Genomic DNA, 11,997 nt, shown 5'->3' with positions numbered 1-11,997 from the left:
CTGAACCATTCCCCCAAAAAACGTGCCTGACCTGCTCACCTCCAGGGGGGCCGACAACCCGGCTTTGGGGGGGCAGGGTGGCAGTGAGGACCCTAGCCGCTCCTCCCAGCCCCTTCCACAGTGCTGTGCTGCTCCCAGGCAGCCCATAAGGTAACTGAAATTGTGACAGCTGAGCCTGGGCAAGCCGGCTGACGCCGCCTATGGGCGCCCCAGAAATGCTGGTGGGCCGAGCAGAGCCTCGGCTGAGGTTCGCATCACCCACCCGCTGTGCTCCTTCGCCCTCCGTGGCTCCCACGGCCCAGGCCCTCCCTCCCGCCTTCGCCTTCGGCTTCAGTGAGCTACAGCTCGGAGCCCAAGGGCTTTTTCCTCTCCATCCTTGGCCTGTCTTCCGCTGGCAGAAATGGGGTTAAGGATTGTTGGCAGCTAATCCACCTTGGTTTGAGGCCTGCCTGCCTGGAGCTGGAAAAATGACTGGAATTCGAGGGGGAGGGGAAAGAGGCTGACCCCTGCAGGCCCATGGCATCCCAGGGCCCACTTTCTCCCCCGCAGCAGGAGCCCCACTGTCACCCCCGCCTCTCCACCTTTTCAGGAGCTGCGGGCCAGGCTGGGGACACTTTGTTGGTGTTGAATGTTATGCACGGGCCAGGCTGGGGACACTATGTTGGTGTTTCAGTGTTGAACGTTATGTTTTGAATACTTTGCTCTTCTGCCTGTCCCATCCCTCTCCCCGCCCGCCCGCCCCCTCCCCCACAGGTCGGAGTGCATCAACAAGTTCGCCTCCGTCTTCGGGACCATGCCGCTGAAGGTGGTGGAGCACCGAGCGGACCCCGTCCTGTACAAAGACGACTTTCCCGAGAAGCTGAAGAGCTTCCCCAACATCGGCAGCTTGTGAACCGTGCCCGGGCGGAGCCTCCTCGGCCAGCACTCTGCTGCCCAGGCCGCTGTCTGGGGCGGAAGGCGGACATCCCGGGTCCTGGCACAGCCCCACCTCGCCCACTTTCTCAGGAATAGGAGCCTCGGGCGGCTGGCGCGGCGCCTGGGCCCGGGCCGCCTCGTGGCTGTGTTTCTGATGGTCGCCAGTGGGTTCTTTCTGAAAGTGCTACGTGGGAGCCCTTGGGGCACGCTCCAGACTTCACAGCTCAGCCGCCGTCCAGTGTTGCAGTCGGAAAGGAAACGCGACTCTAAGACTTCTGGTTATCTCACATCAGCGAGTTCCGTGGAGAAACAGCTAAGCCCGGAACTGGCTGCAGACCCCAAACACGTTGGTGGGATTCGACCCAGGCCTCGGGACCCAGGATGCTGGGCTCACGGGGAGGAAGAGGCCCCACTGCTCAGTCAGGATCCTCGCACTTCCATGAACTCTCTATTTGGCTTTTTTGAATGTGATTAAAGTGATTTTTATTCCTTTTCTGCCGTGTCTTCAACACTGATTCTCCATAGTCCAGACCCTGTCCTCCTTTGGTGTGTTTAACTCCATCTTCCGGTTTACCGACAGTCTGGAGAGGCAGGAGGAGTACTGGGTCTCACGCGCCTCCGTCCTAAGAAGAACAAGCCCTGAGCACTCTAAGAGCAAGTGACTCCCAGAACCGCCTGGGGACCACGGGCTGCCCGAGTAGGTCCCGTCGGTGTTGTATCCGTGTTCCTGGGCCTGCGGGAGCCGTCCACTGGGGCGCCCTCACTGGTACTGTGGAGGGACCTGTGACCCGCCTCCACCCAAGGGGATGCCAGATTGCCCCCTCCCCTTCTGTGCGTATAAACATAACATTAGCCAGGGACCTTCTGGCTAACGTTAAGTGCTGCTGTAACAACTGCTTTGCAACAGTTGCCCATATCCTTTAAATCATTAGATTTCAGCATTTAGTAATAGCACACACGTGTGAATTCTACCTCTGTGAGCCCAGTTGATGAACCAGTCTCCTCTGGTGAATGTTAAATGTTACGGATTCGAAACCAATTTATCTGGCTCTAATATTAAGATTAGCCACAGTTTGGGCTTTAGCCATAACATATGTCCCCAGCACACAAAACGCATAACAATTTGCTTAGAATGTGGATGTAATCATGGAAACCTAGCCCTGTGCCAGGCGGAGCCAGGGGTGTGCAAGTCCCAGGGAGTGACGTGAAGGTGCGCGCTTACTGGGCTGTGCTGTTAGACAAGAGTCGCTTGGGATGTGTTTGCACAGACTGGGAGGGGTCCAAGAGAAAGATCGGAAGTAGCCAAAGAGAAAGGGGGACGCGTCATGAGAGCTTCCTCTGGGTTCCTACCTAGGAGCGGCGGGATGATGGACAGGGTGATGGACAGCGGCTGCAGGGAGGAGGGAGAGCTCGCCTCTGCCAGTCCACTCACCTTGCTGCCGTACACTCCAGGGCTGGGAGTATCACAGCTGCAAACACAGGTGCTCAGGACGCTGTATGAGCCTGGATACCACGCACTGGTCCGCAGGGGACCTGGGAAGTCCTGTGGCTCTTGTGTTCCCTGCACCGGGGATGGCACGCTAAGCAACGAGAGAAGGCAAGTGTGTTGTCGGCGAGACACCGGCAGCAGGCACAAGCAGCAGGTGCCTCTGACCTTGCTAGGGGTTCTCCAGCTTGGCTGCCCAGATTGGGAGGGCGGGGTGCAGGGGAGGGGAAGGGCCTCACCTTGGAATCCCTGTTGAAAGCCGAGACTGGTGCTCACACGGCCCTCAGCCTGCCTCCTGCGTCTGTCTCTCCCCATCTACTCATCACGGGACACTCCTGGTGGCTGATTTCTGACCTAGTTCTGCCTCCCAATGAACGGGTAAATTGCTTTGCTTCGCTTTGCTTTTCCAAAACCCTATTAGCCCTTTGATTTTGGCAGAGAAGCTCTCTGATCTGAGATCGCTGGGAACCCCAGGGAGCTGGGTGTGACTTCATCACCTTCGCGGGAGTGCCTGGGCTTGAAGGACATAAAGGCTTTATTTGAGTACCTCCCCACTTCTGCACATACCCGAGGTCAGACTTTGCAACATATCACACAATGAGTTAGAGAAGAATTACGGCAGCCTCGGCACCTAGCACAAACTTCAAAGGTTCTACCCCGTGAGTGGCAGGTGGTGCACTCATGGTGAGAATCAGAAGACGACCCAGCAAGTGACGTGATTCCCGGATCCACAGGGGGCCGGGCCCCCCGCACTCCTGTCTGGTGTATTCCTGAGCTGCTACCCAGCATGCCTCGCCCATGGGCCTGGGTGCGGCTCATCTGCCCTGGGTATGCCATCGACCCCACTTTCAGAAGCCAAACAATAATGCTAATGAGAATGTCGTGTTCTGGCCTACAGCAGACAGCAGCTGCTGTTAGACGAAGAAATCTTTTTAAGGAAATTGCATCCTCCTGGCCCATAGAGAAGACGAACTTGAACTGGCCCTGGCCCTGGCCCAAGTGTGTGCGCCGAGCCACTGCCTTGGTGTCCCCAAGGACCTCACAGGGCTGGGTCCACTTGGAATGCTGGGGTAAGAAATAGAATTTTCTGCTGATTAACACGAGACAGTATTTTTATCGTGTGTAATTTAGCAAACCTCACACATGCTTGGGCAAAAACCTCCTATTCTGGACAAGTTGGAAACACAGCAACTTTGGTCCTCAATATCACTGGTTCCTTCCTACCCATGATGCCCTGCTGCCTCCTGACCTTGATGTCATCAAGGTCGCAGCTGTGGCCGTCCTGCTGCCCTGTGCTGGGCAGGACTGGGCACTGGAGAAGGCGAGCTCCCTCTCTGTGCTTGTCAGTTGAAGGAGTTGCCCCCTACCCTGGGTCCCCGATGGGCACCCAGCCGGTGAGGAGGCCAGAGGATTCTTGTCCCTGGAGGACCATAGGTTTGTAGCCACGGGTTCCGCCGTCGCGGCTCTAGATTAAATCCGAGACGCTTTGACAGGTTTCAGCCAAGGTGGTGTCAAGAAGCAGACAAAGCGGAGAGCAGGCCTGGGAAGAGCATGGGTTCTGCAGCCCGGGGGCCTGTGGGCACCCAGCGGAGGGGGCACAGAGTCTTCGGGTGTGGAGAGCTTCCCACCGGCCACCCACCCTGAGCCTCCCAAGTGCCTCCTGTGGGGCAGGCGGCCTATTCCATCTCTCCCGGCCCAGGTAACGCCCTGGCCAGAGAAGCTGCATAGAGGGTTGTAGCGGCCCTGGCACAGCGAGGCAGAGACGGAACACTAGGCTGGGATCCAGACCATTCCAGCCCCTTCCCGGGGAACATCCTGGCCCGAGTCAGCACCAAACGGGCAGGCAGCTGCCACCAGGAAGGCTGTAGAAGCAACTTGAACTTTCCACCGCATGTCCCGGAGGCGTTTGAAGCACGAGGGGCCTGTCCCTGCCCCGCCCCTCCCTCCAGGGCTCTCTAATCCCTGGGGCTCCCAGCCTTGGCCAGTGTCCGGTGCTCACCGGTTTTTCTACTGCCAGGTAAAACCAGGGCCAGCCTGGGGCCGCTGTAGTCTAGCACCCGGGGCCTGCGTGTCTGAAGAGGCTCCCCTAAGCAGCTCCCAGCAGAGCAGAGCGGGGCAGGGGCGGGCAGGCGGGCCCACCCCCTGTGTGTTGCGGCTTTCCCCTCTCTTTAGGGCGGTTGCTGTGAGTTCGGCTGAAATCTGGGGCCAGCATTCCCAACTCAGCCCACAAGCTGTCTTCCACCTGTTCAGTGGGTTCTCGGGGGCCCTCGGCTTCCGGGCTGTGTGGCTCCCCGGGTCTGGCCAGGCGGGGAGATGGCTGGGAAGGCCTCGGCCGCCTCTCCCAGCTTCGCAGGCCGCCTCCCTCTTGGGGAAGTAGTTGAGTCCCTAACACCCGGGCCTGTGTCTTGTGTCCTGCGTAGAGCGTCCTGCTTCGCTCTACTCTGCACCGGGGGGGGGGGGGGGGGGGGCCCTGGCTGCCTCTCCTGCCCTCCCCTGGAGGACACAGCTGTCAGCCAGGGGACAAGGTGACTCTCAAGAGGCCCCGGGCAGCTGTGTCTGTGCTGGAAGCTTCCTCGCGCGCCATCTTCTCGGGCACCTCCCCAGCACCTGCACGTAGGCTGGAGATGCCGACAGAGCAGGGGCCTGCGCGGCTCACGCTGAGGCCGAGGCTAGGGCCGTGTCTCCCAGAAGAGCCTCCCTTCAGGAGACAACCTCTGTGGGCTTTTCTGAGTGTGCACCCAATGGGCAACTCCAGGAACATGCTGAGCTCAGCCGGAGAACAAACTACTGTTCACCGATCCGGGTGAGGTGACAGGCGTTTGTTCCGTCATCACCGGGTGCCAGGTGCCAGGTGCCAGGTGCCAGGTGCCGGGTTCAGGAGCTGTCCAGGAGCTGTGTGGGCCATCTCGGGCTCTGTGGGATGGCGTGCGGTGGCTGGGGGCCCAGGCTCTGCGCCTACCTGTTTCCATCCCAGCTCCATCTTCTGGAGCGGATGCAGGGTGCGGTTTGTGGGGTGCAGGGTGTAGCATGGGTCTAAACATCCTTTTGTCACTGAACCTTCCCCTGAGTGGTACCCCGGCCCGCCCCCGACCCATGGCCTAGAGGGATCCGTTCCCACGCCTTGGTTTCCTCTACCGGGGGCTGGAGATGGCAAGCCCACCGAGACCTAGGCTGGCGAGATGCCGTGGCGCCTGCGTCTCCTCCGTATGACCAGGTCTCTGGCCAGACAGTGCCTGGCGATGCTGGCAGCGAGCCGTCTTCCGCCCCTACCTCTGCTGACCCTGGGGCTCTGGATCCTATCCGGGCCGTCAGGCGGGATTACCAAATGAGCAGCTCTTTTCGCTCCAGTCCCTCTCCTGCGCTATAAATAAGCCCCATGTTTATTTTCTTCTGTTATTGAAATGAGCACTTGTGTTGGGGGCCTCTCTGGGCAAGTCCTCCCGGAGAGCGTCCATCCGGTGCCTGGCGAGGGCCCTGCACGGCTGGTGCTGTCTGAAGCTATTTGGAGCCCCTGGCCCTGTGTTTGGGATGTGGCTTAATTTCTACCGAAAGGGCCGCATGCAGCCCCGTATCTGCTGATTTTCAGGTTTCAGCTTTCTGCCAGTGTCGCTGCCTGCTAAGAAGTCAAGTTGTGTTTCTCATTAGAGGGATAACAGCCACAATTGAGGTAATTAACGAAAATTGTGTGTTGGTGGCAGCAGCGGCTCTAGGGTTTCCAGTGGTCTCCTGAGCAGATCCTGAGGGGCTTACCTCCAACTCCTCCCGCTGCCTGCCTATGCCCTGTCCTTGTTTGCTGGCTGCAGTCCCAGTAATTTCTCTCCCAGCAGCCTTGTTCTTGTCACCAGTGGGGTTTGAGATCTTGACAACTTGGCCAAGCGAGGACTCCTTTAACCCCCTCTTCTCCGACGCGTGCAAGATTCCGGGACTTCTTTTTGTTCTCTTGTCATAGCACCTTCTGGATGCCCGTCGTGCCCTGGCCCCTGCTGGGACTCGTACGACCGAGGAGCCATTGGTGGCAGACGGATGCTCCCTGTGGACGCGCGTGTCCCATAGGAGGTCCACGGGGAAGGTGGCCAGCAGTGGTGCCGGGTCCTCTCTGCCCTGCGGACAGCTGGGAAGCGAGGGACTGTTCTGAGTGAGGACTCGCCGAGGGGCGAGTTTCGTCGCCTTCTGGCCTTGACAGCAACACTGAAAGTGGCCCTGGGGGGCAGGAGCAGGACTCGGCGTCACCTGTCAGGACTTGAGCTGCAGTGTAGACATATTAGCTGCATCTATTACACACGGTTTGCTTCTCTTTCCAGGGCCTGCATTGCATTTCTTTCCCAGAGTCGCCCTAGTCACGTTATTTTAAAATTGGTATATTTATAAAATAATCTAATCAAATTAAATGCCCATCACCTACTTCTCAGGACAGGCGTGGGAAGCCACTCAGGGGAGACGCCTCACTGGCTATACCCGTATCTGAAGTCTACTAAGGGGAGTGCATCTAACATAAAGGGTTCGTTCTCTTCTAGAGAAAGGACTAGGAGACACTGAATTTTCACTCGTGTGCTGGTGGGCCAACGAATCCTAAGGATTCTTTCTCTTTAAAAGTTAAAAACCCGCACATGATGGGTTCACCCAATCAACAGATGTCTATGGAACCCTTGGTGCATGCCAGAAACGGTTCTTGGCGTGAGGGTGCTGTGTTGAACAACTTATGCGCTTATTCTAATCAAGCTTACATTCTAAGAAGGAAGGAAGTCGAAACAAGCCAACTAATATAGTTTCAGATGTCAATAAATGCTATGAAGAGACTAAAACAGTACTGTAGATAGATAATGGGTTGGCATGAGGAGGTATTTTCGGTAGCTTGGTCAAAGGTGACATTGTAAACATGCATCCAAATGTTGAGGGAGCCATGAAGATACCAGGCAGCTGGAAGAGTCAGCACAAAGACCTTCAGGCAGGAGGCTGGCATGGTGGTGCAGCAGGTTAAGCTGTCGCCTGCAGCGCCAGCACGCCGTAGCAGAGCGCTGGTTCGAGTCCTAGCTGCTCTGCTTCTGATCCAGCTCCCTACTAATGATCCTGGGAAGGCAGCGGAAGGTGGCCCAAGTGCTTGGGCCCTTGAAACCCTGTAGAAGAGCCAGAAGGAGTTCCGGGCTCCTGGCTTTAGCCTGGCACAGTCCAAATATTTTCAGTCATTTGGAAATGAGAAATTCTCTCTCCTCTCCTCTTCTCTCCTCTTCTCTCCTCTCCTCTCCTCTCCTCCCCTCTCCTCTCCCTCTTTCTCTCTCTCCTCTCCCTCTTTCTCTCTCTCTCTCCTCTCCCTCTTTCTTTCTCTCTCTCTCCTCTCCTCTCTCTCTCTCTGCCTTTCATAAATTAGTCTTAAAAAAGAGAAGGCCTGAGTCTCTTGTTGTGGGGTAGTAGGTAAAGCTGCCACCTGAGATGCCAGCATCCCATGTGAGCACAGGTTCGTGTCCCGGCTGCTCCACTTCCAATCCAGCTCTCTGCTGTGGCCTGGGAAAGCAGTAGATGATGGCCCAAGTGCTTGTGCCCTTACACCCACATGGGAGACCTGGAAGAAGCTCCTGGCTCCTGTCTTCAGCCTGGCCCAGCCATGGCCATTGCGGTCATCTAAGAAGTAAACCGGGGCCAGTGCTGTGGCGAAGCCGGTAAAGCTGCTGCCTGCAGTGCTGGCATCTAATATGGACGCCGGTTCGAGACCTCGGCTGCTCTACTTCTGATCCAGCTCTCTGCTATGGCCTGGGAAAGCAGTAGATGATGGCCCAAGTCCTTGGGCCCCTGCACCCACGTGGGAGACCTGGAAGAAGCTTCTGGCTCCTGACTTTGGATCAGTGCAGCTCCAGCTGTTGCAGCCATTTGGAGAGTGAACCAGTGGATGGAAGACCTCTCTCTCTCTCTCTCTCTCTCTCTTTCTCTTTCTCTCTCTGCCTCACCTCTGTGTAACTCTGACTTTTGAATAAATCTTTATAAAAAATCATATTTAAAAATATGAACTAGAGAAAAGATTCATCCCCCATCCTGCTGTGTGTGTGTGTTTGTGTGTGCGTGCATGTGTGTCTCCCTCTCTCTCTGGCTCTTTCAAATAAATAAAAAATATTTTAGAAAAAAAAGGTCCTCAGGCAGGAACATGCTATTTTTTTTAAAGATTTATCTATTTATTTGAAAGTCAGAGTTACACAGAGAGAGGAGAGGCAGAGAGAGAGGTCCTCCATTCTCTGGTTCACTCCCCAGATGGCTGCAACGGCCGGAGCTGCGCCGATCCAAAGGCAGGAGCCAGGAACTTCTTCTGGGTCTCACACATGGGTGCCGGGGCCCAAGGATGTGGGCCATCCTCCACTGCTTTCCCAGGCCACAGCAGAGAGCTGGATCGGCAGTGGAGCAGCTAGGTCTCGAACTGGTGCCCATATGGGATGCCAGCACTTCAGGCCAGGGCATTAACCCGCTGCGCCACAGCGCCGGCTACAACATGCTATTTTTTTAAATCAAACTCTTTAATCTCCCTTTACACATTATATTAACATCCATATTGCAAGGCGGTCCATTCATAGTGTAGTTTGATAAAAACATAACGCACATACCCCCAAAAGTCTACCAGATCCAGTCTCTTTACTAAATCTTTAAAATAATAAAAGTAATGAAAACATTATCCTCGTTCTGTGAAAGCAATGAGGTCTGAGGCACTCGAGGAAAGGTGTTCTCTTAAAAATATGATGTGTCAGGAGTATCAAATTATATTATAGGACAGTCATCAGAGACGCAGTAATCAAGTACTCTGCAGTGACAATGACTTTATGACCTGGTAGGAGGAGCATGCTATTTTAAGAACAGTAAGAACCCATATATCTGCAGTGCATTGAGTGTGGAAGTCACGGTAGAAGTTGATGTCAGAAACTCAGACCAGCACCACATTGTGTTTAGGTCACTTGGGGCCAAAAGGATTCTAGATGCCTTTTTAAAAAACATTTTTATTTATTTGAAAGAGTTAGCGCATGCACACTTCCATCTGGTGGTTCACTCCCTAAATGGCCACAATGGCCAAGGCTGGGCCAGGCTGAAACCAGGAGCCAGGAGCTTCATCCAGGCTTCCCACGGGGTGCAAGGGCCCAAAGACCTGGGCCATCATCTTCCACAGCTTTTCCCAGGCCATTAACAGGGAGCTGGATTGGAAATGGAGCAGCTGGGTCACAAACCAGCACCCACATGGGATGCCGGGGTCACAGGCAGCAGTTTGACCTACTACGTCACAACACTGGCCCCAGATTATTCTAGATTGTTAACGTAAGCCTGAGAGGAAGACACTATAAAGCTTGAAGCAGAGGAGTGACATATCTGGGAAAGATTGTTGCAGCTGCCAGTTGGAGAACAGGCTGTAGGGAGCAAGAGCCAAAGGAAGGAAATCGGGCGCTCCTTCAGGGAGCCCAAGTGAGAGATGGGTGTGTCTGCTTAGCCCGGTGTGCTAGCAGCAGCAGCAGCAATGTGTAGACTACTGGATTTACTGGTGGACTGGATATGGGGAGGAAGGCAATAGTGGATTCACAGCTAACTCCGAGGTTTTTCTCCTAATTGAGTGTAGAACCATTAACTAGAACATGGCAGACTAAGCAGGGTGAGGCAGCATTGAGAGGGAGAATCAAGAACTCTGCTTCAGATATGTGAAGCTTAAAATGCATATGGGACATCTAAGGGATAAACTGTGATAGATTAGCATTAGTATTAATATTGGTATTTAGAGCAACCACTAAAAGCATTTTAAAAGAAGAATCCCTGATAGGGAGGAGGGGGTGGGAAAATGGGTAGGAGGGGGCAGGTATGGTGGGAAGAATCACTATGTTCCTAAAATTGTAATTGTGAGATGCATGAAGTTTGTATTCCTTAAATAAAAGGTTTCACAAAAAAATAAAAGAATCCATAATAAGGCCATACTGTAATTGGAATACCAAAAATACACTCAGTCAAAACAAAACAAGAAGAGGAAGAGTAAACAAAGAACAAATAGAATAAATAGGCAGGGGCCGGCACCGCAGCTCACTAGGCTAATCCTCCGCCTTGCGGCGCCGGCACACCAGGTTCTAGTCCCGGTTGGGGCACTGGATTCTGTCCCGGTTGCCCCTCTTCCAGGCCAGCTCTCTGCTGTGGCCAGGGAGTGCAGTGGAGGATGGCCCAAGTCCTTGGGCCCTGTACCCCATGGGAGACCAGGATAAGTACCTGGCTCCTGCCATCCCCTACCAGAGTGCCGGTTTGAGTCCTGGTTGCTCCACTTCCCATCCAGCTCCCTGCTAATGCTGCAGGGAATGCAGTGGAAGACGGCCCAGTGCTTGGGCCTGTGCCACCCACGTGGGAGACCGGGTGGAGTTCCTGGCTTCTGGCTTCGGCTTGACCCAACCCTCGCCACGGAGCCCATTAGGAGAGTGAAAGAGTGAATGGAAGAAAGATATTTCTCTTCCTCTCTCTTTCTCTTTCTCTCTGTAACTGCCTTTCAAATGAATAAATAAATCTTTAAAAAAAAAAAACCTTCTAACACAGGGATTAATAAAAACACAACGGAAATTATAAAATATTTTTAATAGTGAAAAATTAAATTGTATCAAAATTCATGAGATAATTTAGAGGGAGAGCTATAGCTTGATGTGCTTAAATTAGAAAAGAAGAAAGGTCTAAAATGATCTAAGCTTCCACCTTAAAACTAGAAAAAAAGAAGAGCAAATTCAATCCAAAATAAATAAAAACAGAACAAAGATAAAAACAGAAATCAATAAAATAGAAAGTGGAAAATGATGGAAAAAATTGATGGAGAACTGGTTCTTTTAAAAAAAATTTAGTGGCTGGCACTGTGACATAGTGAATAAAGCCACCGCCTGCAGTGCCAGGATCCCATATGGACACGGGTTCATGTCCTGGCTGCTCTACTTCTGATCCAGCTCTCTGCTATGGCCTGGGAAAGCAGTAGAAAATGGCCCAAGTCCATGGGCCCCTGCACCAGCATGGGAGACCCAGAAGAAGCTCCTGGCTCCTGGCTCCTGGCTTTGGATCAGTGCAGCTCCAGCTGTTGCAGTCATTTGGGGAGTGAACCAGCAGATGGAAGACCACTCTCTCTCTGCCTCTGTCTCACTGTAACTCTTTCAAATAGATAAATTTTTTTAAAGTTTATTTTTTATATACTTCCATCTACTTGAAAGGCAGAGAGACAGACACAGAGAGATTTTCCATATTTGGTTCACTCCCCCAGATGTTTAAGCAGGCTGGGCTGGGCCAGCCTGAAACCAGGACGAGGAGCTCCATCCAGGCAGGGCCCCAAGGACTTGAACCATCAGCTACCACCTCCCAAGATGCAACAACAGGAAGCTGGACCAGAAGCGCAGTAGCTGGGACTCCAGAACGGGTCCCCGTGTGCTGTGCTGTAACGCCCACCCCAAAAAACTGGTTCTTCAAAAAGATCAGTCAGTCACTATTGGACACTGAAAGAGCTAAATTACCACTATGGGGAGTCAGAGAGGGGATATTGGTACAGATCCTCAATGTATTAAAAGGGTGACAACGTCACTATACTATGACTGGGTCTCCCCAACATTCACATGTGGTAGCTGAGCCCC

The 11,997-nt window shown here is 53.8% G+C and overlaps 1 protein-coding gene across 2 annotated transcripts in view; it reads left to right on the top strand.

Annotated features, from left to right (window-relative positions):
• The window catches only part of EXT2 (exostosin glycosyltransferase 2), a 159,366-nt gene extending 157,958 nt beyond the window's left edge, over positions 1-1,408 (top strand). For both annotated transcript variants that reach the window (XM_008270099.5, XM_070071335.1), the window contains exon 14: positions 754-1,408. In XM_008270099.5, the coding sequence (XP_008268321.1) occupies positions 754-892 (139 nt within the window). In that variant the 3' untranslated portion in view covers positions 893-1,408. The remainder of the gene's footprint in view (positions 1-753) is intronic.
• The last annotated feature ends 10,589 nt before the right edge of the window (positions 1,409-11,997 follow it).

The sequence above is a fragment of the Oryctolagus cuniculus genome, chromosome 1 (genome assembly GCF_051225735.1).
Source record: "Oryctolagus cuniculus isolate XC-2025 breed Fujian yellow rabbit chromosome 1, ASM5122573v1, whole genome shotgun sequence".
Taxonomy (NCBI): Eukaryota; Metazoa; Chordata; class Mammalia; order Lagomorpha; family Leporidae; genus Oryctolagus; species Oryctolagus cuniculus.
Note: the sequence above shows the minus strand (reverse complement) of the source record. Positions and strands in the feature narration are given on the sequence as shown.